Source organism: Colius striatus, chromosome 4 (assembly GCF_028858725.1).
Source record: "Colius striatus isolate bColStr4 chromosome 4, bColStr4.1.hap1, whole genome shotgun sequence".
Classification (NCBI taxonomy): domain Eukaryota; kingdom Metazoa; phylum Chordata; class Aves; order Coliiformes; family Coliidae; genus Colius; species Colius striatus.
The window spans coordinates 48,363,696-48,391,548 of NC_084762.1; the positions used below are offsets into that span (position 1 = coordinate 48,363,696).

At 40.1% G+C, this 27,853-nt stretch overlaps 1 protein-coding gene across 4 annotated transcripts in view; it reads right to left on the reverse strand.

The window, feature by feature from the left end:
- The window catches only part of TMEM241 (transmembrane protein 241), a 60,494-nt gene that overhangs the window by 30,673 nt on the left and 1,968 nt on the right, over window positions 1–27,853 (reverse strand). For 2 of the 4 annotated variants that reach the window (XM_061994696.1, XM_061994694.1), the window contains exons 2-10: window positions 27,335–27,381; window positions 23,511–23,588; window positions 19,219–19,300; window positions 15,739–15,816; window positions 13,207–13,229; window positions 12,498–12,549; window positions 11,259–11,307; window positions 9,247–9,292; window positions 8,240–8,275 (exon numbers count right to left, since the gene is read on the reverse strand). In XM_061994696.1, the coding sequence (XP_061850680.1) occupies window positions 8,240–8,275; window positions 9,247–9,292; window positions 11,259–11,307; window positions 12,498–12,549; window positions 13,207–13,229; window positions 15,739–15,816; window positions 19,219–19,300; window positions 23,511–23,588; window positions 27,335–27,381 (491 nt within the window). Of the gene's footprint in view, window positions 1–8,239; window positions 8,276–9,246; window positions 9,293–11,258; window positions 11,308–12,497; window positions 12,550–13,206; window positions 13,233–15,738; window positions 15,817–19,218; window positions 19,301–23,510; window positions 23,589–27,334; window positions 27,382–27,853 lie in introns of all 4 variants that reach the window. The other 2 variants (XM_061994695.1, XM_061994693.1) reach the window with 1 other exon arrangement.

A 27,853-nucleotide genomic window follows, 5' to 3' on the forward strand; every position in this document is an offset into this window, starting at 1 on the left:
GTATCCATTAAAAAAAGAAAATAAGAAGTTAGTTGGGAAGGAATCTCTGGCATCACTTAATACAACCTCTCACCTGAAGCAGGACTAGCACCAATATATGAGGGAACAGAGGGCACTGTGAGTGAGTTTGCTGACGATACTAAACTAGGGAGAGTGGCTGACACACCAGAAGGCCATGCTGCCATTCAGCGAGACCTGGACAGGCTGGAGAGTTGGGTGGGGAGAAATCTAATGAAACTCAACAAGGGCAGTGTAGAGTCTTGCATCTAGGAAAGAAAAACCCCATGTACCAGTACAGGTTGGGGAATGAACTCTTAGAGAGTAGTGTAGGGGAAAGGGACCTGGGGGTCTTAGTGGACAGCAGGATGAGCATGAGCCAGCAATGTGCCCTCATGGCCAAGAAGGTCAATGGCATCCTGGGCTGTATTAGAAGGGCTGTGGGCAGTAGGTCAAGAGAGGTTCTCCTCTACTCTGCTCTTGTGAGACCACATCTGGAATATTGTGTCCAGTTCTGGGCCCCTCAGTTCAAGAAGGACAGGGAGCTGCTGGAGAGAGTTCAGCACAGGGCCACCAAGATGATGAAGGGAGCAGAACAACTCCCTTATGATGAAAGGCTGAGGGAGCTGGGACTCTTCAGCTCGGAGGAGACTGAGGGGTGATCTCATTAATGTTGGCAAATATGTAAAGAGCAGGTGTCAGGAGGATGGAGCCAGGCTGTTCTCAGTGATGTCCAATGATAGGACAAGGGATAATGGGTATAAACTGGAACACAAGAGGTTCCAAAGAAATACAAGGAAGAATTTCTTCACCGTGAGGGTGACAGGGCACTGGAACAGGCTGCCCAGATGGGTTGCTGAGTCTCCTACTCTGAGGACATTCAAAACCCACCTGGACGAGTTCCTGTGTGACCTACTCTAGGTGTTCCTGCCCTGGCAGGGGAGTTGGACTAGATGATCTTTCGAGGTCCCTTCCAGCTTTTAAGATTTTGTGACTCTGTGATTATACATCAGTCCTTGACAGTGTATTAATCTGATTGCACCCTGGGCCTCCACTTTGCCAGTCTCAACAAGATGAGCTCATTCAAGCTCTCCTTGGAGTAAGCTATGTGCTTTAAGAACCTAACAACGTCGATAGCCTTGTGCTAGATATTCAATTTTACAGCATCTTTTTTGAACTGAGAGGCCCAAAACTGAACAGACTATTCCAGCTGCAGCCTCAACAATGCTTGTAATAATGTTTCTTGATCTTGTAGCTCAGTGCATGGTTTTGTCATAAGCACGCACTACTGCCTCATACAGATCTCAGCATTCACTGCTACACCCAAGCCCTTTTCAACAGCCCTGCTCTTCAGCCAGCTGGTGATCCCACTGAGACAGAATCTAAAGAGAACTATACTTGCATCTAGACTTGAGTGTCTCTCTGTTCAAGGATTAACTTCATCTGTGTGCATATCGATGTCTGCCTTATAGAGATGTGCACATATTGCACGAGTCAAATGCAGAGTCTTAGGTGTGTGGCTGCACGTGCACTGCATATTCATGCCCAAAATGTCAGTTAAAGAAAGGAAAAATGTTGCAACCATAGAATCATAGAATGTAGACCTTTAGAGATCATCTAGTCCAATCCCCCTTCAGAAGCAGGTCCACTTAGATCAGGTCACCTAGGAATGTGTCCAGGAGGGTCTTGAAGACCTCAAGAGAAGGAGACTCCATACCCTCCCTGGGCAGCCTGTGCCAGGGCTCCATCACCCTATAAGTGAAATAGTTTTTCCTTATGTTTAAATGGAACTTTGTTTGTTCCAACTGCATCCCATTACCCCTTGTCCTGTTGCTAGATACCATAGAAAAAAGGGATGTCTCATGAAAAACACGTGAAAATAAAGTCAAGTACTAGCCCAAACGATGCATGCTCTTCATAAAGATACAAGTGAACAAAAACACCACCTGTGACAAGTGTATTACCTGGAGTATCACTTAAGATTTCTGAGGTCCTACAAAGACTTCATCCTCTGAGACTTTTTCAGTGCTAATGATTCTTACTGTGAGTTTCTGGTATTTTTCCAATGTTTTGATTCCATATTGTTTCTAAGGTTAGAAGGCTATAGAAATATGTTTTGTAGCACTTTAAGATAGAAGAAGCATGCATGTCTCCAAAGCAGAGATACAGCTTCCTCCAATTACCAGCAATTTACATCTATGACAAACACAAAGGGAGAAAGAAAAAAGAGTATCTGGATAAACAGCAAGCACTGCACTTACAAAGGCAAAAAGACATTCATTAATATTATGAATCCTACAGCTAGGTATTTTTTCCTGGCTAATTACCAGTAATTCTTACAGTTTACTACACCCAGTAATGGCAATGAAGTGCCAGTCCAGCCAGAGGAGGAATGGAAGCCTGCACGATGAAAAGTTAAGGCAGAGTTAAGAGCTGGAAGTGGTTACCAACACACAAGGTTATGGCTAGAAAACTGAACTCATTGTAAATTACCTGCCTTCAGTACTTGCAGCAGTATAGTATCATCAGCATGGTGCTTACAGCAGCCCAACTCCCTTTCCCAGTGTTAACACAGGTACCATTTCCAAGCCTGCTCACTCTCAGCCGGTGCCAGTTCTCTACCCCACCAGGCTACTGTGCTTGGTAGCCTCTGCTCACCATGTTCCAGTGAATCCCAGCACCATTTGCAGAGGCACTGGTAGCAAAAGGAACTGCAAAGAGCATGGAAATCCTCCCGCAAGGAAACCTTGGGGAGAAGCTTGTCACTGAAATCAGTGGTGGAAGACAATGGGCTGAAGGAGGAAACGGTTCCTGAGAGACAGGCAGGAGGCTTAACATTTATACAATGTATTTGAAAGGCATCAGCTGGTACAGTATGTCCACATTGTCAATATTTATATATCTTTTTAAAAGATGTGGTTGTCACAAAGATATTAAACCAGGCAAAGCAGATCACTTACAGTAGGCAATTGCCACCCCCTCCCCCTCCCATCCCATGCATGCTCTCCCTGTGCAGGATGCCAAGAGGAATTCACAATAAACAGGCCCAATTCCTCAGTTTCCTGCTAAAGAGAGAAAAGGAAACTAAGGCTGATTGCTTTTGACTGAGAAATGGAAAAAACAGGAGACTGGCAAGGCAAGTGAAACTGTATCAACAGTAATGAGAATTATGACTAAGCTGTGTTTCTCCACTTTTGCTTTTTGCATTACTAATTTATAAATGAAAAACAAATGAGATTGGGAGATGTTCAGAGAGAAACTTTCTTCTGCAACCAAAAGGAATTGATAACACTACCAGACATCCCAGGCGTTGACCTAAAGAAAACATAGAAGAAAAACAAAGCTTTCATCATGAAGTATGGGGTATGTTAAGGCAAATGGGTTAGATGGCATTAAAGCTATATTGTAACTCTGCTCTGAACAGAACATTGGTTGAAAAGATACAATGCTATTGTAAAATCAGATTAGAGATTCAGGAGTTGCTAGCAGGACAATCTGGATATCAGGCTGTAGCAAAACCAAAAAACCTGTGCCACATTTCTCCACTCCTCTCTTTTTCCCCTGTACTCAACACTGAGGGCTGGGTCACCTACGGTGTGCTTTCCAGCTAAAAAGAGGTTTTGTCAGCAGGAACAGCAATTTATGCCTTCCCTGTTGTGGAAAAAAATCACTGCTGCTTTTTTAATTCACAAAAGCAACAGATTAGCAGCTCTTCCAGAAAAAAGATGTAGTTTAGTTGCATAGAGTCTTTACCTCACACCTTTGTCAATGCCATTTATTCACTATTTGATACACTCCTACTCTAAGTTTTCCCCTCACCTATGTCTGCTAGGCTACCTGGCATGCCTTTGTGAACAAATACCAGACAGTGACAGATACTGGGATGTACTGAAACTTTCTTCCAGGTTCTCCACAAAAAGTAACAGATCTCTAGCTGCCTCAGCACAGGAGAAAGCCCAAGATGAGCTGCAATTCACTTCTAAGAAGTGTTCTGCATCCGTCAAAATGTGAGGTAGACATTATTATCCCCTCCTCTCATGCTACCCCTTGTCAGCTAGCTAGGGGGAAGAAATCTGGCTCCCTCCTTAATGAAAAGTTGACGACCAGAAAGGAAAAATAAAGAAAATACAAGATTACTGGAAAAAACACTAGTAAGCGAAACACTAAGGCAGAAGTCAGAGTGCAGGGAAATGCAATACTGCAGTAAAGAAAGCAGTTGGGAACAAGACTGGAGGGTTAGAGGAAGGTTCTTGGAAGTACATTTCCTCTCTTCTCTCCCTCCCTGCCCCACACACTTAAATTTAAGGGAGATGGATAACAGGATGGAGTTGAGCACTGAGAATAAACATCACCCCTCCATTCTCTCCATAGCAAAGCTCTGCTTTCCCTCCTACATTTGTTCCTGATCTGGCTCCCTTTTTAAAAGACATTGAATAATCACACTATAAGCGATGAAGTGAGAAGAGTGCCACACTTTCAACATCTGCAAATATTTCTTCAGATCTATTTGGTTCTGGAAAGTTCCTGTTCATGTACATTTGCTTAAGACATTCTCTTCTTCCCAATTTTCCCAGGTTTAAAAAAAGAAGGGACAGCATGATAGGAAATTTTCATAATTTCAGTTGCACCTTTGGAAGTATCCAATACAGTTAATGTTTGTTTTTAATCTAAATACATATATTTCAATCCCACATGCAGGTACATTGTAATACCCAACAGTTTGAGGCAGAACTCTACAGAGTATAACTGTGCTTTTGTATCTAATAGAAATGCTTTGAATAGCCTCTATTGTAACAAATCCACATATTTTCCTATACATAAAGAAAAATTTCTTCACCAAAAAAGTTATCAAGCACTGGACCAAGCTGCTGAGTCACCAGCACTGCAGTTATTTAGAAGACGTGTAGACATGTCACTCAGGGACATGGTTCAGTAGTGGACATAGCAGTGTTAGGTTTACAGTAGGACTCAATGATCTTAAGAGTCTTTTCCAACCACAATGATTCTGTGATTCTAAGCACTACCTGGTTGTGCCCACAACCCTTCTTTCCCCTCACAGCCGCATGTCAGCTGTTTGATCCAGGTTAGAAATGAAGAGCTATATAGGCCTGTTGACAATAGTGCTGAGAGGAGAAAGTTGTAAGGATACCACACAAACAAGTTCCATCATAAATGACAGAATCACGCTTGTACAGACAAGACCACCAGTACACATTTAAGTGTCCCGTTCTAGGAGGTGGAACTAGGATCGTGTCATGGCCAAAACAGTCCATGAGAAGCTGTTAGTGGTGGAAGCAGCAGCATATACCTTAACACCTGCTAAATCACAAAATTTAGTGCTGGGCACATTCTGACACAGACAAGCATACCTTAACAGTCAGTCTGACCCAGAACTGCCTGTGAGGAGTCAGTGTTCACTCAGACAACACTCAGAGAACATTCAGAGCAAAATGCCCTCTACTCAGTGGGATTTAAAAATACTTTTGACTGTTTTGTGCCAAAATGAATCTTGTGCAATAAAGCTGTGTGTACACACGCATACAGAGCTCTACATAGCTCTCAAACACACTGATCAGCTTCACTGAAATTTGGGAAGCAGCAGTCATCTCCAAGATAACTACATGCACAGAGGTCTCACAAAGAAACAAGCCCTGTCAGTGCCTTCCATGACAGAAAGATTTCAGCCCCTGTAAGACATTTCAGGGCGGTGGCATGCCATGGAGGTCACAAACGAGGTGAGAACTTCTGCCAAAGTTCATATCCTTTCAAATATTATCTGCTATTATGACAAAACAAAACTCTAAATTAGGATGTCACTTATTCCATTGCCCATGGTACAGTTTGGTTTCTCTAGTCAAGATGAGGTCCAAATGTTATGAACTATGAGCTTCTCTACATACATATTTAGATACGTAGATATATAGATATCCACAGACCCAAGACAAACAAATTAGCATCCAGTCTTCTACCTCCTCTGTGTCACTTGTTTCCAGTAATTGATTTATACCATCACCTCACAAGCTACACTGATCTTTAAGCTCTCTAATGATGAAAATCTTTGCAAGTTTGATAACACATTTTTTTTCTTTTAAAGAGAATTTGCACAATTCCATTGCTGTGTCTGTTTTTCTAAAAGAGAACTGTTTTAAAATACATACCACTGCACTTCACAGCTCCTGAGCAAGACATTCTCCTTTTGAAAAGTCTCCACATCAATAATCATACTTTCCATGCACTGTGTAACTCCTGTTCTCTGCTGGACACAACCTCACAGACTTCAAAGGATACCATCAACTAACAGAGCAGCAATTCAATCCTGACTTTTCAATCAAAACTGCAAAAATAAGACCTTCAGCCAAAATGTGAATTTAAAGGTTCCGGCCCAGATGCAGCTTTCAACTAAAATGACAACTGACGGCCACAGTCAGGCAGATGCCAAATGAAAAATCAGTTGGTTTTATTGCTTGTTCTGTGACTCTCCCTTCAACACAGTCCAATAGCTACAGCTCACTCAAGACTTCACAGGTTATTTCTGCACATAGCAGCATATTTGCAGGGTCCATGACTAATTCTTCAAAAAAGTTTTAATAGACAAAACTACCTTCTTTGAGTAAAATTGATTTGTTTTGCACTTCATAATAGATGGAAAACAGCAACTGACTTAAATAAGAGCCTGCTTGAAGCAAAGTGACATTCAGATATTGTCAACACATGGGATGCTGGTGAATAGACACCGCCATATACAAAGGCAAAATCACAGGGAACAGGATTATTTGATTGAACTAAGATAAAAAGAGATACACAGGATTGTCACACTGGAGAGAGTCCAGCACAGGGCCACCAAAGATGATCAGGGGAATCTTTCATATGAGGAAAGGCTGCGGGAACTGGGGCTGTTTAGTCTGGAGAAGAGAAGATTGAGGGGTGATCTTATTAACATTTATAAATACCTAAAGAGTGGGTGGCAGGAGGTTGGGGCATCCCTTTTTTCTATAGTAGCCAGCAGGAGGACAAGGGGTAATGGGATGAAGCTGGAACACAAAAAGTTCCACTTAAACATAAGAAAAAACTATTTTACTGTGAGGGTGAGGGAGCAGTGGCACAGGCTGCCCAGAGGGGGTGTGGAGTCTCCTTCCTTGGAGGTCTTCAAGACCCACCTGGACATGTTCCTATGTGACCTGATCTAGGTGACCCTGCTTCTGCAGGGCGGTTGGACTAGATGATCTCTAAAGATCCCTTCCAACCCTACCATTCTATGATTCTATGACATTGATGACGCTGAGAAGATAAATGGGAATTGAAGTGACGCAACTGTGCTACACTGGTGTCTCTGATGTGTTCCTGTCAAGGACCTTAAATGTGGGCAGAGAAGAGCACACAAACATCTAACCAAATGGACAAGCACAACTTCACTTTTGTTATGCTTACTCCTAACTTCTGCTCTCTCTTTCATTTGTTTTGACCATCCTTTCTTAGAACTTTGTACTCCACAGTGTTCCCATACAACTTTAGCTACAATTCCAAGAGAAGAGGTTTACATATAGAAGACACAATTACAGAGGGAGGAGTATCTAGCAAAATCTCTATATGTCGTATGTCAAATAAAGCCTCACAGAAATCTAGTGGATGCCATACACACCAAATGTTCTGGCTTAGATGGCTCTTTGAGGAAAGGATTGACTCTTTGTTTATAAATGACAAAAATGCAGAGGAGTCTGGTCATTGACTCAGGCTCTTTCAATAACTACAAAATAACAAGCCACTCTTATATCTTCAAATCAGAAAAACAACCAAAAGCTGAATTACTCAACCCTGTTAACAGTGCTCTGAACAATCAGTTACTACTCATGTTCTTTGCTCATCCTACTTTTGAAATCACTATCTCCTCTTCTGGCAGTTTTGTACAAGTTTTATTTTCTGAAGTGAGGTATTGCCAGGCAGTTACTCTGTAAACATTATTTCTGGAAGTGATAGATCACTTGGGCACATGGTGATTAAAGAATTCATAATTAACACCTCGTTACCTCCGCAGGTGTATATTGGCATATCCACCTATAACCAGAGCCAAAAAAAATCAGCCACTAAGTCATTCAGCTTAGCACTGTTCTTTCAGTGAATGTCCTGCTAAAAAAATATATTTAAGCAGTGGTAGCTATGAGTTTCCTAAACAAGCCATAGTTGAAAATGAAAAGATATACCACATAAAACCAGTTATGGTGTATCAAAGGCTTATTCATTTTACCTGAATACATAGTTGATGTACTGTTGGTCCAGATCACTGGGAGAGGAGGGAAAAAAAAAAGGTGTTCTTTTAGTAATGTAGTTAATTTGGTATAAGAGATTGGTATATTAAGTAGCATTATTACAATACACTGTAATATTACATAATATTAAGGTTATATAATATATGGCATGGTTATAATTAGGTAATATTAACTTTACATTACAATTATCTACATTATAACAATAGTCCATTAATATTATAGCAGTATTTATATATTCATTAGCATATTAATTTACACACAATTTGCACATGATTTCTGTTGTTCCTTTGTTAGTGTGAGTCTCACATAAAGTGAGACTGACTAAAATTTAGACCCTTTAAACTTACAGAAAAGGGTTGTGGAATAAATTATGCTGTTCATATTCAATACCCGCAAGTATCATATACATATACACAATATGCAGTGGCAACATACCATCTCCATCCATCCAGACAACTACACACTGTAGACACTGTGAACATTGCCACCTGCTTTCTAAACAACTACCATCTGGCTGAAGTTCTACCATATACATGAAATTACTGCAAGTTTTCAAAGCATTTCAAGTACTCAGACACTTATCCTGTGGCAAGTCACCAGCTGCTAAACACTTTTGAGACTATGTCTCAGAGGGATGTACTGACAGATTCAAACCATGCAGCTTTCAAGACTAACACAGACTAACACTTCCTCGCAATGTCTGTGCCAGTAATTAGAGGCTCTTTTTCCAGGACTGAGTCATCACCTTTTGGTAATACACTGTTTAAAGCTAATTCAGTGTTTGAGTTAGCTGTATAACTATCAGTAACCACACGCTATTGTTATCAATAAATAAAGCTTCTCTTGCAAGAGCAGTTATTAATGATTAACAAAGAGTGGCCTAGCTCATGCTAAGAACGCAGAGATACCTACAGTTTACCTGACTGTTTCTAACCCTCTTTCATAGCCATCCCTTTCTTTTGCAAAGAATATTAAAACACATTACCTTAAAGAGCTAGGTTTCCATAGCTTGTGAAATACTTTGTAAGCCCCTGTAATTGAAATGACATGTGCAATTACCATAATATGCAATCATTCTGACAAACAACAGCTTGTTTGTCCACGGTATCAGCAGCCATGGAACCCCTCTGAATTACAGTTTAGCAATTCAGCACAAAGGATGCCTAAACCATGAGTAAAACAAACCTACTGTTTCAAATTAATAGTTTTCAAAATGTTACCGTCTCAGAACACCATCATGATGCATGTCTCTGCTCATCCTCCTGAAGGAGAGACAACTCCTAGCTCATGGCAACTACAAGTGTGTGCACATGCATCAACAAATTGCTTCTTCAGCCCACTCCACTTTTTTGGTTACTTCTATGATGTGCTCACCTGTGTAGACACCTACAGCTGTTGGCTCTGAGATGTCTTTCCTATCCAGAGTTCTCTCAGCGATAGGGTCTCCAGGTCCTTTACATTCTTGACCTACCCACCTCTTGGTTAGCTCTCGTTTCTATTCTGGGAAAAAGCTTTATGCACTCAAGAAGGAATAATATTGTGTCAGGCTCTATGTTTTTCACATCCTTGCCTCAAGGCTTTGTTGGGAGTGTTTTTGACTCACAAAGAAAACCAAAACAGAAAAGGCAAAACCAGTAGAACACTATGTAACAGATGTTCTCAATTCTGCCTGTTAGACAAGAGCAGGATACATGTCCTTTCTGTAACGCTCTGTCTTGATTAACTGTGTGGTAAGTTAGTTCATTCGTCTGCCTTTTCTTGCAGCATCTTTATTCTGTGACTCTGTAATGTTGATAGGAAATCTAACTACACAACGAAACATCAACAGTCACATCAACAACTTTCTCTCAAAAACAAGAGAAATGGAAAGAAGCTATATTTTGAGTATAAACATTATGTTGGCACTTCCTACACATTTCAAGCACAGAAGAGGCCTCCTGAAGACTCTTTAAGCTGTTCTCCACCTCCGTGGCCTAACACTGTTTTCCAAATGAGACCTCTTGGCTTTGAGAAAACATCACTCATTACAACAAACAATTAATTGAAGTGAAAAATCTTTAGCTTTTTGTTTTATCTAAGTAAGCAAATGTTTATCATATAACATTTCCTAACAAAAAAAAAACCCCATACTACTTCTTACTTGTAGGTTAATGTTTTAGAATGGGATCTCTAGATCTCCCTAGCACAAAAACATATAAACATATTACCTCTTCCTTGAAAATTTTACAGTATGAATAGAGAAAATAAAGAAGAAATTATCCCTAATTTGCAGACAAAACATATGTCACTCATTAAGTCTATAGGACAGCTAAGAAACAAATACAAGTCCCTCACTGTCTAGCCTGGTCCTCCGAAAGACACAAGTTTCCTAGTTAACAACTAATACTTGTTTTCTTCAGATTTTGTGGGTCTGATCATTTCTAGCTTTTCAAAGAAGAATTATGATTTATACAAACAAATGTTTAGTCTGAAAAAGACAAAATAAAACCTGATAGGTTATGCAACTCATTATTAATTTTTTTTAAATGCATATGATTGCATAAATCACCCAACATTTCAACATCCTTCCTCTGATAGCATATTCTATGATATTTTAGAATATTTTTTTCAGTTTTTAAATAAAATCAGTATGTGCAATAAAGCTCCAACCACAAGTTACTGCTTGAGTTTTTACATGATTCTTCTGTCCTCAAAAAGAAGTGCCTCTTAGTAGGTAACCATCAAAAACTCCCAGAAAACTTTAGTGCTGATTGATGTGTGTTTTCTCATCCATCATTAACTGACTGCAACATGTAGTTTATTCTGTTGTTGTTTTCAACGTAAAAGCTATAAAAGGAAACACCTTCTTATATTTACTGAGCTCCTTCATTCTTTCCAAGTGTTTCTTACATCAAGCACCTTAAATATCAGTAACCTCTTAATAAAGCTGATGTCTCCAACATTCTTACTCTTTCTGACTCTTCCTTTTCTTTTTTGTTCCAAAAGAAAATTACTTACCAACACAGATCAAGTGAATTAGAGCCCACAAATAGCCATTTGGATCAAACTGCAATAAAGAACATCTACATAAATAAGTGCACGCTCATATGAACATATGTATTGCTACTTCCCTGCAGTTAGCTTCACACAGCAAGCATAGCAAGTGGGAGCTGTGCTGCAAAGAAAAAGAAGGAGACAAAAGAAGACTAGGAGGACTATGTTTTTTCCTGCCCACCTTAAAAGATCTGGCATATAGCATTTACCCAGGCTTTTAGCTACCTTAGTTCTATTTTTTTTAGGTTATGTTAGCTACCTTAGTTCTATTTTTTTTAGGTTATGTACACCATTCAAAACAATCTGAAAATATGGACCCCAGTCTGTTTAGTCTTGTATTGGCAGTCAAGGTAGGGTAAAAGGATCAGAGGACTATCATTAAGGTTTTTGTCTTGCCTCCTTTTCCTTCTCAGCCCCTGCAGCAGCTAACCAGTCTCTCTCCCCAAGGCTTTCACTAATCTTACGAGTATTCAAAAGAGTGCTTTAAACAGACATCTGCCTCCAAACAAAGTAGGCCCTCTTCACAATCAATGGGGGAAAAAAACTCCCACTTTTGAGAGCAGTTCACCTGGCATATTTGAGATGTCTGCTTTCAGGTGAGTTGAATTATACACCAGCAGTTCCTGCTCTGCACTGTGGTCTGTGAAGGAAGCTATAGTTCAGGTGCCTCACTTCTCATGGCTATATTTGACCAGCTGCATCCAGACAAGTTCCTAGATTCATCCCATCTAGCTTCAGATATTAACGGAAGTATTTAAAATGAGGAAATAGCCCTACTATGTTTCCAGGAGAGAAGAGCTCCCCCAAGGAACTGATATTTGCTGGACTGAGCTACTCTCAGGTGGTACTGCCTTTCTTTCTCTGGTAGCTACAGAAAGTGTGTCAATTTATTACAAAGCTAATAGGGACCTCCTGAAAGTATGTGCAATTAATTAAAACCTAACTGACTTGCTCTAAGTGTTGTATGAAGTTAAACTTCAGTTTCTCCAGCCATCAGATTCACCAAAGAGCTGCACTGCTCAGGGGTTTTCCCATGATGCACATACATTAAGACCAGCAAGACTACAACACAGCAATAGTGCACATTTACAATTCCTTTGCAGGAATCCCATCCTAGCTTATAAGTAAAAGCTGCATCCCTCATATGCAAATGATATTAAACATCAAGTTCCAACTAGAGCTGCTTTACAAAGCAAAGCTCACCTGTGTGTCACATAAAGGAAGGCAGACTGCTGCTACCAGGAGGAAGAGTGCACTGTGGAGATAGGAAAAAAACAAACAAGATCAAAAGCTTGTATATTATATACAGTAAGTACACCTAAAAGCCTATGGAATGTGGAGGACAGGAAATATACATTCTTCAAGGGCATGGGGGATAGAATGAAACTTTTAATACGTGACTGGCTGCCTTCTGTTTGTCCATTTCTATCTCCTTTCTGAAGCCTGAACTACTACAGGCAATGAGGATTGGTACGTTGTGCAGCTTAATATGAGTGATTCTAGCAAAACTGGATATCACTCACCTTTTCTTTCTTAGGAAAGGCATTTTTAGATATTTTCTATCACATTAATTATCTTTCTCTTACTGTTTAAGCTTACCCACTGGACCTTCAAAACCAGTTTTCATCTCCTCTAAAAACATTCTTGCAAACACTGCTTTGTTATTCAGGAAGTCTTCTGGCTTTTTAAATTTTTATAAGGAAAGAAAAATGTTTCTATTTAAGCAATTGTTAAAATAAAACCCAAACAATTTAAAAATATTTCATTATTCCTATGTTGCAATTTAGGCTCGTCACCCACAGGAATGTGCCTTACAGTCTTCATTGTTTCGGTGTACCATTATCTGAAGCAAATAGAGAAGCTGGAGCCTAAACAAGTCTGAATCTAAATCTGAGTAGTTTTAAAAGCTTACCTACAGACTTTCAGATGAGAGATCTGCTGTAAAAAAAGAGAAAGTATGATTAAAAAAAAAATTAAAAATAAGAAACAGTGAAATAGTGTTTTCTCTTTCCAAAAACAGTAAAGTGATGACAGCTGATGTTACTGCACCAAACACATTAAGAATCCAGTAAAGAGCATTCAACAGTCCATTACATTTGAGCACTGTTTGACAAATTCAATTTGAAAAAATAATAAAACAAAACAGGACTACAGATTAGTATAACTTGATTTATATTTTCAGCTTACTTACCAGCAGGTAAACCTAAAACCAGACATTAACTTTATGTCTGGTCCTCAAACTTAACTTGAACTATATCAAAACTGTGAATTCTATGTACTGAAATATTGAGTGTTCTTACTTCATTAGGTACTACTCCAGGAAAAAAAATCTTGGCTCAGGATGTGATGTGGTCTTCCTGGACTTTAGTAAGGCCTTTGACACAGTCTCCCACAGCATCCTCCTGAAGAAACTGGCTGCTCATGGCTTATATGGACCTACTCCGAGATGGGTGGAAAACTATCTGGATGGCCAGGCCCAGAGAGTTGTGGTGAATGGAGCTAAATTCAGTTGGTAGCCAGTCATCAGTGGTGTTCCTCAGTGCCCAGTGCTAAGGCCTGTTCTGTTTAACATCTTTAGCAATGACATGGATGAGAGGATTGAGTATACCCTTCAGTAAGTTTGCAGATGACACCAAGCTGGGTGGGTGTGTAGATCTGCTTGAGAGCAGGAAGGCTCTTCAGAGGGACCTGGACAGGCTGGAGCCATGGGCTGAGGCCAATTGCATGAAGTTCAACAAGGCCAAGTGCCAGGTCCTACACGGGCCACAACAACGCTACAGACTTGAGGCAGAGTGGCTGGAAAGCTGTCCCGCGGAAAAGTACCTGGGAGTGTCGTTTGAATGTGAGCCAGCAGTGTGCCCAGCTGGGCAAGAAGGCCAATGGCATCCTGCTTGTATCAGAAAGAGTGTGTCCAGCAGGGCCAAGGTAAAGTGATTGTCCCCTTGTACTCAGCACTGGTGAGACCATACCTTGAGTACTGTGTCCAGTTCTGGGCCCCTCACTGCAAGAAGGACATTGAGGTGCTGGAGCATATCCACAGATGGGCAATAAAGCCGGTGAAGGGTCTAGAAAACGGGTCTGATGAAGAGCGGCTGAGGGAACTGGGGGTATTTGGCTTAGGGAAGAGAAGGCCAACAGGAGACATTATCACTCTCTACAACTACCTGAAAGGAGGTTATAGTGAGGTGGGGTTCAGCCTCTTCTGTCCAGTGACAAATGACAGGACATGAGGAAATAGGCTCAAGTTGCACCAGGGAAGGTTTAGATTGGACATTAGGAAGAACTTTTTCACCACGAGGGTTATTAAGCATTGGAATGGGCCACCCAAGGAGGTGGCTGAGTCACTATCCCTGGAGATATTCAAGATGCATAGATGAGATGCTGAGGGATATGGTTTAGTTTAGTGATGGGCCTGGCAATATTAGGACAGCAGCTGGACTATTCCAACCATAATGATTCTGTGATTCTCTTGGTGTAAACTTACGAGAGTTCCCCAAACTTTTGGTTCAAAATTATTCTCCAGAAGCTTTCCAGCAAGACTCACGCTTGCATTACCCTTGTCCATAGTGATTTTCCTTTCCAAAAGAAAATACATAATGTGAACTAGAAGGAAAATATGAAACACTCTGACAGGAACACCAACCAGAGGACAATGCCACTCACGCCTGCCATGGTACACACTGCTATGTCCCTTACACATATCCTTAGAGATCTCTTCAGTTTGTTAGGAGTAGCTAACATGGGCCATTTATTTGTCTTCTATATGCATAATGGAGGTATCAAACGGAAGATTTGTTCCACAGTAGGCCAACCGCCACTGTAGAAAGAAATTTGTGATGAATGATTTCTCAGTGTTACCTCACACAGCAGCTCTGGTCAATTAGAAAAGCATTTCATAGACTAAAAAGAAAGCTCTTCAATGCAGCTTGTGAGAAATAAACCCAGTTCTTACTAAAGTGAGTAGGAATTACTCTCCTGACTGTAATAGGTCTTGGGACAGGTTCTCAAGCATTCAAAACAAATTAAAAAATGCATTGTTTTTCCAGTATTTCATGTGGAGATATGATCTATCTATAATCATTCAATACATCAAACAGCAGATATATTCTACTGGTTAGATATAAGGACCCAGCTCAAACAATGAGATTCTAATGTGAGACATGACGGAGAGGCAACATTAATTTTCAAAAGGAAAACACAAGCAGGATCAAGCCACTGTTAAAAATGCAGCTGTCAATGCACATTTGCAGTGTTTAATGAACTAAAGGAGGAAAGAAAACATCAGTATAGATACTTGTCAACAGCAAAGCTCTCTCTGAATCTCATTAATGACTAGCTATCACAAAGAGATGAGAAAAGCACGTGGCATTAATGTCTATATTAAATTAGTTGTCCTGTTATAGGGAAATTATATCGCAGGAGGTACCTTGAACATATCAATTACCTCTTTCTGCACAAACTTCTGGAACCCACAGGTTATAACTTCCGCTGCGTTGTGCACAGTGAGGAACACTGGGATTGGCTGCCATTGGGAGAGAACAAAAACACTCAAATCAACCCACCACAGTCACACACGTAAGAAGGGGCAGCCTTCTAAGGGACAGCTGACTTCATGTTTTTGGTTTGAGGCTTTGTTTTTTAAGCTGTAAAAACATGCCACATCTCCTACAAAGGACTTAGATCCATTCCAATCACTATAATATGGCACAGGCACCTTTACATGCTGACCCTGCCTGCCCAGTCTGTTGGCACACAGCTACCTCAGTGAGATTTGCTCCAGGTTTCTGCCTCTAGCTTTGCCTCTCTGTTCAAATATCTGCAGCACTCACAGTAAGCAACTCTCATTATTTTTCCTCTCTCTTGTCTACTGGTACAAAGAATAGAGTGTGACTCCTAGCAACAGTATTATAGACAAGATGATTTTAGGTGATTGCTTTCAGTTACTGCTAGGAAGAGCTGCCTGAAATTAGGGTAGAAATGTAATAGTTCATACACAAGTGATGTTGAAATTATACCCACGGTGGTATCTGAACACCATCCCAACATGAGATCACTAAGAAACAAACCCCAATGATAACAATAATGAATCAAACAACAATAATGAATTAAACACCCATTGCCCCAGGCAAACCCAAGCAGAATTAGTGGTTTATAATACTTCCTTCAAATCAGATCCATGGTCTCTCAGTTGAAACAGAAGCAATTCTCTGCTCCAATTAAGATAATCTAAAGACTAGGGCAGTTCTAGGAAACAGTATTTCTCCACTTGTGTAAAGTGTTTAAAACAAATGAGTAGAAATTGAGTTAATTTCTCGGTGATATCCATGCCTTTTAAGCATGAGGTGATACAAACAGCAAATATATTTTAAATTTGATTCTGTATGCAGAAATTTGTAGTTCTGGATTTTTCTTTTCATTCCCATAAAGCTGGATAACCATCACTAATTAAATATTTCAAGTCATAACGACAACTTAGGTGGATCCATAAACATATCGGTTACATCAAGATAACTTTTAACACCTCTGAATTAGCAAGGAATGAAAATCACACAAACACAACTGGCACGAATTCGTCAGCCTCAGCTTCATCGGTTCAAAAAACTAATTGTCAACCCTGCTGTTGGACAACTGAGAACATAAAACCAGAAGTATCTAACATAAGCACCCTGAGCCTGATACAGTAATAGGAAATACAAGAAATAACCATACACAAGGAATGTTGACAGTAGAATTTACATTCTTCCTTTTGCAAAGCCAATTTATTGCATTTTTCTTTCCTCCCCCGTTTTTGGCTCTTCCAAATGTGTTTTGGAGCCAACCATGGCTCCGTCTTGCCTGGCCCAGTTAACTTTCTCCATATGTCTATTGTCTTTGATGTGAGTATTTCTTAAATTTGTGAGTGGGCTTAATGCTTACAAAAAAAAAGGTTTACTGGTTGGGCAAGCAGGGTGAATAGACTCTGTACAAACCTTCCCTCGTAGCTCTGCATACTTTTGTTAATGCATCACAGTCCAGAGCTAAGCATCCCTCCTCCAGATCCAGCCCTGAACTCCTGGGCAGGGAGACTGCCAGCAATTTTTGGGAGAGGCACAAACAGAGATTAAGAATACAGCCTTGCCAGTACACAGGAGTGTTTGAAAGCAGGTCTCCCTGTCTTTGATCAAAAAAGCACATGTAATTTCTGCCTTAGGAATAAAGCCAAATACACTGATGAGATGAGCCAATTCAGGTACGTGTTTGGGAGACTCCATTTTCTTTCTTACCATGTCATTGCAAAGTAATTGTAAGTAAAGTCTCTATGGAGGTTTGAATTTAGTCCCAGTACAAGGCATTATATGTAGTAACAGTGGTCTAAGACTACTCGTCTTTTTGTCTTCCCTCCTAAAATGGCAATAGAATTAGGCCTCTAAATTCCCATTCATGTACAACAAAAAAACATTCAGAAATGGGAAATGTTCCTTAAGAAAGGTTTGGGATAGAAATGAAAAACCATTCACAGGCCCTCTGCCACTCCAGTGCATCTCACTCTTGAATGACCAGAGCAGGGACAGGAGGGAAAGAAGGTAACTTACAGGATGACTGTGAAGTAAGAAGAAATAGCAGAAAGGATGTGATTCATACCTCCTCCACCTATCAGGTAAGCAGACAGACAGATGCTGCTGCCAAGGCTTTATTGCTGTTTCCAGATACGGCTCTCCTTAGGGATCTTTGTTCAGTTTATATCAGGGAAGCCCAATGGAATTTGTTTTGACAAGGAACCAAGAGGAAGTAAACACAGTCATCCCGAGACAGAGCTAATCTGGAGGCATGGGGCTTCTGAGCAGACTCCTATGCTTTCCAAAGGTCACTTGAGTCTGAGATGAGGCCCCCAGCCTTGCTTGTGAGGACAGAGATCTCCTGTCCTTTTATGCTCTACCTCTCCACTGGTATATTCAAGGGACGACTACAAACAGAATCTTGTCAAAAATTTCCTTTTGATCCTTCTTGGGGTCTGGGAGCTGACAGGAGCAAGCTGACTCTGAAATTAAGATCGAGGCATTGACAGAATGCAGAATGGAACTGTGCAGAATCTGGCCTTACAGACTGCGTAACAGCAGTGAAATCTTGTTGTTTCTTTAAAAATTCATGTCATCACTTTATTTTTTTTAATAAAGATGATATCATTTAAGCATTCAACTTCAATGACAGCAAATTTGATATCCTCTAAATATTTGGTAGGTTATTATGATTTACAGTATTTGAAAACACAAATTGAAAGTTGGAAAGAGATTATGAGAAGAGTTAGATTAATCTCTTTTATGATCCATTTCACAAAAATCACAGAATCTTAACAGTTGGAAGGGATCTCAAAAGATCATCAGTCCAACTCCCTTGCCAGAGCAGAATCCACTTAGAGTAGGTCACACAGGAACTCATCCAGGTGGGTTTTGAATGTCTCCAGGGAAGGGGAATCAATAAAGCTGATTAATATAAACCTTCCCATAATCTCTTTCCAACTTTCAATTTATGTTTTCAAATCCTGTAAAGCATCAAAAGCCTCTCACCAAAATGATCTTTCTTTTTCTGGAAGGATTTCCCATGGATCCCACAGTCTCATCCCTCCTTTTGCAAAGTAACAGCTAGTAACTTCTTCAGCTTCTTCCCTGCTTGCACAATTCAGACCACTGAGGATCTGTTCTTCAAAACACTGAGTACCCTGGAGAGATGTTTAGTGCTCTGGACTGTCACAGAAGTGCTTTTTGATATTGCTCTACATGTCATAGGATGGGACTGCTGCTCTAGCACCATTACTAATATATCTATTATTTAAATCTTTCTTTCCCCCCAACTCCTGAACAGCATTAAATACCTTATATGACAGGAATGATCTTTGCTTACAAAGTAGAGATAAAAAAGTACCGACTTCTATTTGTGCGTGTCTTACCAATCTAGACAGTGCCCTAGAGCCAGCATAAATAATGCCAACAAACAGTACTGAAGCAGGAAGCCAGGATAGGATTTCAGACCTGTGAAAACAATTGAAATCCCATTACTTCACTCTGTTTACATACAGTCAGCAACAGTTACTTACAAGGAACGTAATAATATGCATACATGTACATATATTTCAAAGGTGTGCATATTAAATTAATTGTGTGATTGTTCAGTATCACTCCCATATGGTAAAAAAGTCTGAGACTGAAATTAATCACTTTTCTAATCCCAGACAGGAGCTATTTGCAGATAACATTTTCTTCCCTTTACTCTTTCCCTGTCTCCTCTCCATGCAAAATTGTTTGTTTCATAGCAATTACTCTGGTTCTAAGAGAGAGAAATTTCAACTAATTGCCTTGATGCACTGTAAACAGAAAAAACACTGACAAACGAAGGCATAAAATGGCGTACTTGCACAGACAGCACACATTTTCACTATGTACAAGTACACTTGCCCACCCACACATTCATTTCTCAGCCAGATTTACATAGAGATTCTTCCTAAAGATCAGATTGTTTCTGTGGGAGCCTGTCTCTTGAGATTTCCTAATGATACTCCTTTGACTAAGCCAAACTCCTAGAGGCAATTTGACAACTAATGGGGGAATGAAGTCATCTCAGACTGATCTGTTATTTTTTTAGCCATGGTTATTGCTGTAGGGTCAGGTTTCAGTCCTGAGAAGGGGCTTCAGAATTCGCCTTTTTCCTTTTTTCGATCTTGGTACTTAAAGATAAAAAAGGATCAGGTAGGTGGTAAATTTCAGAGAGAATAACATAAGATTTTGAGCAAGTGAAGAAAGGAGTAGCAGTGATCTAAAGGCCTGATCCAAAGGATTCCCAGGACTGAAGATACTGCTGTTCTCATTCACTCTTCCCAAGCTTTGAACTGCAGTCTAGAAAATGTTAGTGAATAATGTTGGTTCTCAAAACAAACTGCTTGCAGTTCCTTAATTTGGATTACACATCCTACCAGCATGTAAGAGTTAAAACATAATTACAGTTACCACTACACTACCACACTTCATGGAACACAAAAAAACCCAGACTACTAAATGATGAAATCAGAACAGTCTGAATGAAGGTACAACATGCCCAAAGATTCATGTAAACACAGACAAGGGGAAAAAGAACAAAACAAAACATCACATTTCTTTTTTTTTTTAATACATCGTTTTCCAAGATGCTTGATCAAAAACCCAGGGTAACAAAATCCTTACATCCTTTCACTGGCATAAATATTTGCTTTGATTTTCGCGTAGCCACCGCTATTTTTTGTAAAAACACTGTCTTAAAGCTATTGATCTCAACAGCAATTTCACCAAGGCCAGAATCTAAAACTCTCAAACCTCATTAACAATGAGTTCACATCAGACACCAATAAAACTACCACCACTCTACTGGAACTGCAACAAATGGGAGAAAGAGGCAGGGTGGAAAAGAAAGGAGGGCTGGCAAGACGAAAAAAGCACAGAATGATGACTGAATTTTCATTTATAACATAACACTCTTTTTAGTTGTTCCCCACCACTAAATTCTAGGAATCCCAAATATATCTTCATCTCCAATGCAATACTGCAAAGTGCAATGGGAAACGACTTCAGATGCTTTTTGCATGATGTAAGGGTGGAATTTAATGCTGCCAAGTGGGAATTTCAGGACTGAAAAAGAATGCATGGATGTTTGATGTAATGTGTCAGTACCAACAATCTGTCTTGTATGTAAACCAGTTAAGAGCTTCTTATGTTGGCAACACAGTAATGTACATGCAAAACAGAAAAGCTCAGTGACATAAAAGAACTGTTGAGTTTGTGGGGCTAGATCCAAAGCTCACTAAAGTCCCTAAACCACACTTTGGAGAGTTGGTTTAAGCAAGGCTCTAAGCTGTTGCTTAGAAATTCAGTAATGGGGGGAAATTCAGTACTACAGGAACACATGAGATTTAACATGTCTACAAGGGTTAGGCCGCAGAAGCTGAGTGGCAGATCACAGTGCTTAGACGCATTTCACAGATGCTACACATAGTCCTCTGTGCTCCACAGAGCCCTTGTTTTGGAAACAAGTTTTGCAGTTCATCACTCTTTACCCTTTAGTAGCAACAATGATGGTTGACAGAGTCTCTTACAGCTGGGAGTATTGGGAGGAAGCAGATGAAGAGCAGTATAACCACAAAACCGAAGAGAAACTACTCTAAGTAATATATTTTTATCAGGTCTTTAATTGGGAAGCTAGTATTCCTGACTTTAGACAAGGAGTGATGATCTCTATGTAATAAAATAATTCTGCTGAGACACTTTAGGATAACCTAAACTGGCTCAGAAAGCACATGAGATCAGTCCACATGGCAGAAATACCTAGACTTCATAGAAAAAAACAAATGGGTAGCAGTTTATTATTTGAAGTGTGACAAGACTGGAGACTGGATATGATATTCTTAAGTATCCTACAAACACATAAAAAAACACTCTCAAACCAAAACAGATAGATTTCAGAGATCAATATTCTGTAAGAGAGCAGAAAAGCCTTCACCTTTGGAGGGGAAAGGAGGTTGAGTGGAAGTAGTAGACAGAAGCTTTGAGACTTTATGTTTGCTTGTCCAGGAGTTTTTTGGTTGATTGATTTTATTTGGGGGGGGTAGGGGAGTGGGGGCAGTTGGTTGGGTTTGAGGGTTTTTTTAATACCAGACACTCATGCTACAAGTCCAGTTCAGCAAAGCATTAAAGCGTGTGCCGAATTCCTCTGAAGAGAGAGAGATTTAAACTCATGCTTGAGTAGTTGGCTGAACTATCGCCAAAACACGTCAGTTAATTCTGGTCATTTCATTCACTCTATTCTAGAAAAGGCATTCTGTATTGGCTCAAGAGCTTTCGCAACATGTGTTTTAACCACTTTTCCTACGGCGTGCTGACATCTAGTGGCCTGAAGTCAAAACACCAACTAATTTTTCACCATAACTTTCCTTAGATAAAAACATCCTCTTCAGCACTCGAAAACAGTTATTCTCCAAATTGACCTACAAAGGACATTACTGATGGCTGTATTCCTTCACTCTTAAGACTATTCTGTCAAGATAAAATCTGCATAAACTATACACATTTGCCAATAACATATATATCAGCAACTGTGACTAAAGTGTGGACCCTAGTCCTGCCTCCACCGATATCACTGACACCTTTTACACCAATATCCTGATGTTTTCTACACTGGAGATAAAAAATGGGAAGCTAAAATCTGTTTTCATTTACAACTTGGCTAAGTTTCAGTGGTGATACAGTCACTTGCATGGACATGAAAACAGGACTTAGCCCAGTTCTTCTGACATACACACAAGACTCCTTTCCATATGAGGAGATTCAGTTTTTGCAGGCCAACTGTTTGAATCCTAACCATAAATTTTATCATTTGCACTTGCTAATACAGAATCACTGAAAAGAAATTACATTAGAAGAGAACTTGGGCAGTGATCTAGTCCAATCTTTCTCAGCTTTAGCATCAAGTCATATTACTCAGGTCATTGCCCAGTGAAGTTTTGAATATCTCCAGAGATGGAGATTTAATAATTGCTGTGGGTATATATTTTGCAAATTGCAACATCACGCAGAACAAAAAAAGATGTGCCACATTCCACAGTGGAGAATGGATCCACCTGAGCATAGTACAGTATGTTGAACAACTTCTGAGTTACCGTTACATGCAGTTCAAGCAGATTATCTTTGCCTACAAAGCTCCTTTTAATTTGGAGTTTGATTGTTATATCAATCCTGTACTGCAATGGTTGCTCTTGCTGTGTGGTTATTAGAGTTTTAGGAAAGGGTGAAGGATTCCTATAGATGGGACACATCTTTCTTAGAGGAAAATGGCAGATGGCATTTGTGGACTTCACTGCAGAGAGGTTTTTGGGAAGGAAGGGTGCGTCAATGCTCTTTACTAAGATTACCAATGTTTCTCTTGTGGCCAGATGGTTGACTAAGTTACCCTTACAGCTTTCACTAATGGCTATGCTTTTTTGACTGTCTTAGCAAAGTTAAATCGAATCCCCTTTACATTGGCAATCAGTTAAAGTGTGTGTCACTGGACATTCATTAGAATAAAACACCTCTCCTACACGTGTGAAGAAAAAAACATACAAACATACACACTGACAGCCTATATTTTAGCAAGTTAGTAACTTCAACAGCTGACCTATCTGTGTTATAACTGCTACAGAAAACAAGTGTTTAGGAGATACTGAAAATCCCACAGTACCTTGAACACAAGTTTATTTCCACCCAGCCCAACTTCCAGGAGACATGAAGCAGAAGTCCACCCACTAATGTCTGCCACCTGAAACAGAAACAACATACCTATGAATTGCTTGTCCTTTTTAACCACATAGAGTGTGATCTTAGAATCCACAGAATTTCTTTTAGTTATCTACCATTACTCTAGGTTATCAGGAACACCACAATTCACCTTGGATCCTTCAATTTCTGTGGGATTTCATTTCCTCCAAATTTTCTAATATTCTGGTTCTTTCACCTTCTGTGTCACATGCTTTGTAAATTAGCATCTACTACAATTACCTTAGTCATGTTACTGAATCTGCATTTTATTGTCTCTTCCCACACAAGGTTTACAGTAAGAATAGTGATGTTACAGCCATGACGATCTGAAGATGCAAGTGAGCTTGCAACAAAAGATTAATATCTTTTTATATATAAACTGTTATTGTTAGAACAAATAAACATGATTTCAGGATTAAAAGACTTGCTCCAGCTGAAGTAACAAGCCCCACAGATGACATGTGTAGTTTCAAAAATTGGCCTTATGACTCCCCATGGTTATTCACGCTGGGCTTAGATTACAAACTCCCCCAAACTCAGACTGCTTCTGCCTACACACACATCTTGTGTAGCAAGCACCAAGTGAAATGCCATCAACAATAACATCATTATGCTGCATGAGCCTTTGATTCAGAACTTCTAGAGAAAACATCTTTACAGCCAGATAACCTTGCACTATATAAACCACAATACTGTGGTTTTCTCATGGGAAATGTATATAACAATTACATACACTCTGCATTGACTTATCTGTCTAATGACTTATCCTTTCATAAAGGCATTCCTTAGTCTATTATGGAATAGTACATGATATTTTAGAAATGCTTACAGATAACTTAAAAATAGTTGTGATGCACATGAAAATCATTAAAGTTTTAAAACAAGTTATTATCTTCCTTCTTCCTTAAGCTGGTAGTTTTCAGTTTCTCAGTTAAATCACATTAACATTTTTAACAGCTACAAATGTGGTTTTATTTATTATTCCCATTCGTTGAAATGCATTTAAGCAATTACATAAAATCTCTGTCATGCATATGCAAATAAGCAAATACTCACATGGGTATGGTGAATATTTGAAGTAACTATTACAGCTCACTTCACAGAATCACAGAATGGTATGGGTTGGAAGTGACCTTTAGAGGTCTAGTCGAACCCCACTGATAAAGTAGGTTAACCTAGATCAGTTCACACAGGAACGTATTCAGGTGGCTCTTGCCTGGGCAGCCTATGCCAGGGCCCCTCACCCTCACAGCAAAATAGTTTTCCTTATGTTTAAATGGAACTTCTTGTGTTCCAGCTTCTTTCCATTACCCCTTGTCCTGTCACTGGATACAACAGAAAAAGGGGATGTCCCAACCTCCTGACATCCACCACTTAGATATTTGTAAATAATAATGACATGCCCCCATCTCCTCTTCTCCAGACTAAACAGCCCCAGTTCCCGCAGCCTTTCCTCATATGAAAGATGTTCCAGTCCCCTGATCATCTTGGTGGCCCTGCACTAAACTCTCTCCAGAAGTTCTCTGTCCCTCTTGAGCTGAGGACCCCAGAACTGGACACAGGACTCCAGATGAGGCCTCACCAGGGCAGAGTAGAGGGGGAGAAGAACATCCCTTGACCTGCTGGCCACACTCTTCTTGATGCATCCCAGGATGCCATTGGCCTTCTTGGCCATGAGGGCACATTGCTGGCTCATGTTCAGTTTATTATCAATCAGGACTCCCAGGTCTCTCTCTGCAGAGCTGCTCTCCAGCAGGTCAATCCCCAGCCTGTACTGGTGCATTTAACTTGACTGCCCTGGTCACAAATCCCGTACTGGTGCATGGGGTTGTTCCTTCCCAGATGCAGGACTCTGCACTTGTCCTTGTTGAACCTCATAAGGTTCCTCTCTGCCCAACTCTCAAGCTGGTCGAGATCCCACTGAATGGCATCACAGCCTTCTGGGGAATCAGCCAGTCCTCCCAGTTTGGTGTCATCAGGGAACTTGCTGAGGGAACACTCTGTCCCCTCATCCAGATCACTGATGAAGATGTTGAACAAGACTGGCCCCAGAACCGATCCCTGTGGAACTCCACCGGCCACAGGCCTCCAGTTCAATTCTGTGCCTTTGATCACCACCCTCTGGGCTCTGTCATTCAGCCAGCTCTAGATCCACCTCACTGTCCACTCATCCAAGCCACACTGCCTGTGCTTTCTGATGAGGATGTTATTGGAGACAGTGTCAAAAGCTTTCTTACGATGAGGAACACATGATAGCCTAAAAGACTAGTATCCTTGATGTTTGCAGCAGGCTTGACCATGCCATGCTCTATTTCAAGCCATTGATTAATTCCCATCAACTTTACAGTGAAGAATTTCCTCTTGTTTCAGGTTTTAAGGACAGAAGATGAAGTTCATAACATTTTAGACATTTAGCACTATGCAATATTTCCACTTAAATACAATTAAAAGCTACTTTACTGTAAGAGAGCCCTGGTACAGGCTGCCCCAAGGGGTTGCAGAATCTCCTTCTCTGAAGAGTTTCAAAACTGCTTTACCAAGGGTATTGGATTAGATGATCTCTAGAGGTCCCTGCCAACCCCTATCATTCTGTGATTCTGTGATATAGTCTTATAGATTATCTAGGGAACAGAAACAATGAGAACAAGTGAGTGAGTGAGTGTGTGTGTGTGTGTGTGTGTGTGTGTGTGTGTGTTTGTGTGTGTGTTTGTGAACAAGTGAGTGTGTGTGTGAACAAGTGAGTGTGTGTGTGAACAAGTGAGTGTGTGTGTGAACAAGTGAGTGTGTGTGTGTGTGAACAAGTGAGTGAGTGTGCGTGTGAACAAGTGAGTGAGTGTGTGTGTGTGTGTGAACAAGTGAGTGAGTGTGTGTGTGTGAACGAGTGAGTGTGTGTGTGTACACAAGTGAGTGTGTGTGTGTACACAAGTGAGTGTGTGTGTGTGTGTGTGTGAACAAGTGAGTGAGTGTGTGTGTGAGTGTGTGTGAATGAGTGAGAGAGAGAGAGAGAGAGAGAGAGAGTGTGTGTGTGTGTGTGTGCGCGCGCGCGCCCTAAGACAATTGTTTGTACAGGTGATCACAGTCCTGAGGCTGCAAGCCAGGCAAAAATATAAGTCATGATAAGCAGCAGTAAAAGAATTAAACCTATCTAGTGTCTGCAGCCTTTACCATCATCTCAAGGGGGAAATCTTGACTATAAGAGGTCAGATTTTCACAAAATTTCTCACAAATTATTAACAGCATTGATGGTGCATATGGACACTTGACAAAACATTCAGTTTCTCATTACAATCATTAAGATATGACAGCAACTTGTGATGCAGAGTTATAACAAAAGCTAAGCATGAAAATAATCAACAGAGTATTCATGTGTGCCTAAAGAGAGGTTTAAGTTTGGTTTTCATTAGGATGGCAAAAGAATACATGACAACTGCACATTATCCATGAGTGTTATTTCCAAATAAGACAGACTATATTGTAATTGCTACTTTTCCATGCTGAAGCATTAGACTTTCAGAAAAATGAGAAATTATGGAGTTTGTATGTCTTAATTACATCACCACCAGGATGTTTAAAAATTAACTGAGACACATTCATGAGTATGTTACTAAGGCTTCATGAAGTATGTTCTCTAGACAGCAAAAGCCAATACTGACAAAAGGTACTAAAGTTAGTTTCAGCATGGAACAGCAAGACATTTCCTGATTAATGTCATTTTTCAAACAGCTGTATTCTTAAAATGGTACTTACCCTTGAAAAAGGGTAGGGTAGGTAAATTTCAGGACAGACAGGACATACTGGAAAACAAATACCAAATTAATGGACATCAGACAACTACAGTTTGTAACATCAACAAACAATCACAAGAGCAACAAAACCAAAGAAGCAATTAATCTTCCCAAGCCAGAACAGCTGGATGCTGCCCCAATTACTGTGGAAAGTAGCAGAGACTAAAGTACACGAGGTATGTTGCCGACACACTGAACTACAGAGAGGCTACCTTCTGAATGGCTCTTTCACTTTCTGAGCACACTCCATGCATGGCACTGAACAGGAAAAGGATTGACAAGAACAAAAAGGCACAAGCTGTTGTGTTAATTAAAATTATAACAAAACAAAGATGCAACCTTTAGCAGAATCAAGACCAATAATCTTACCATAATTGTCTCCCGATTAATTCATCTTATAGACCTAACATCCTGTTCACACATAATTTTTTGTAAAATACTAAGCAGTATATAAAGCCTTTTGGAGATGTAATATATGGGT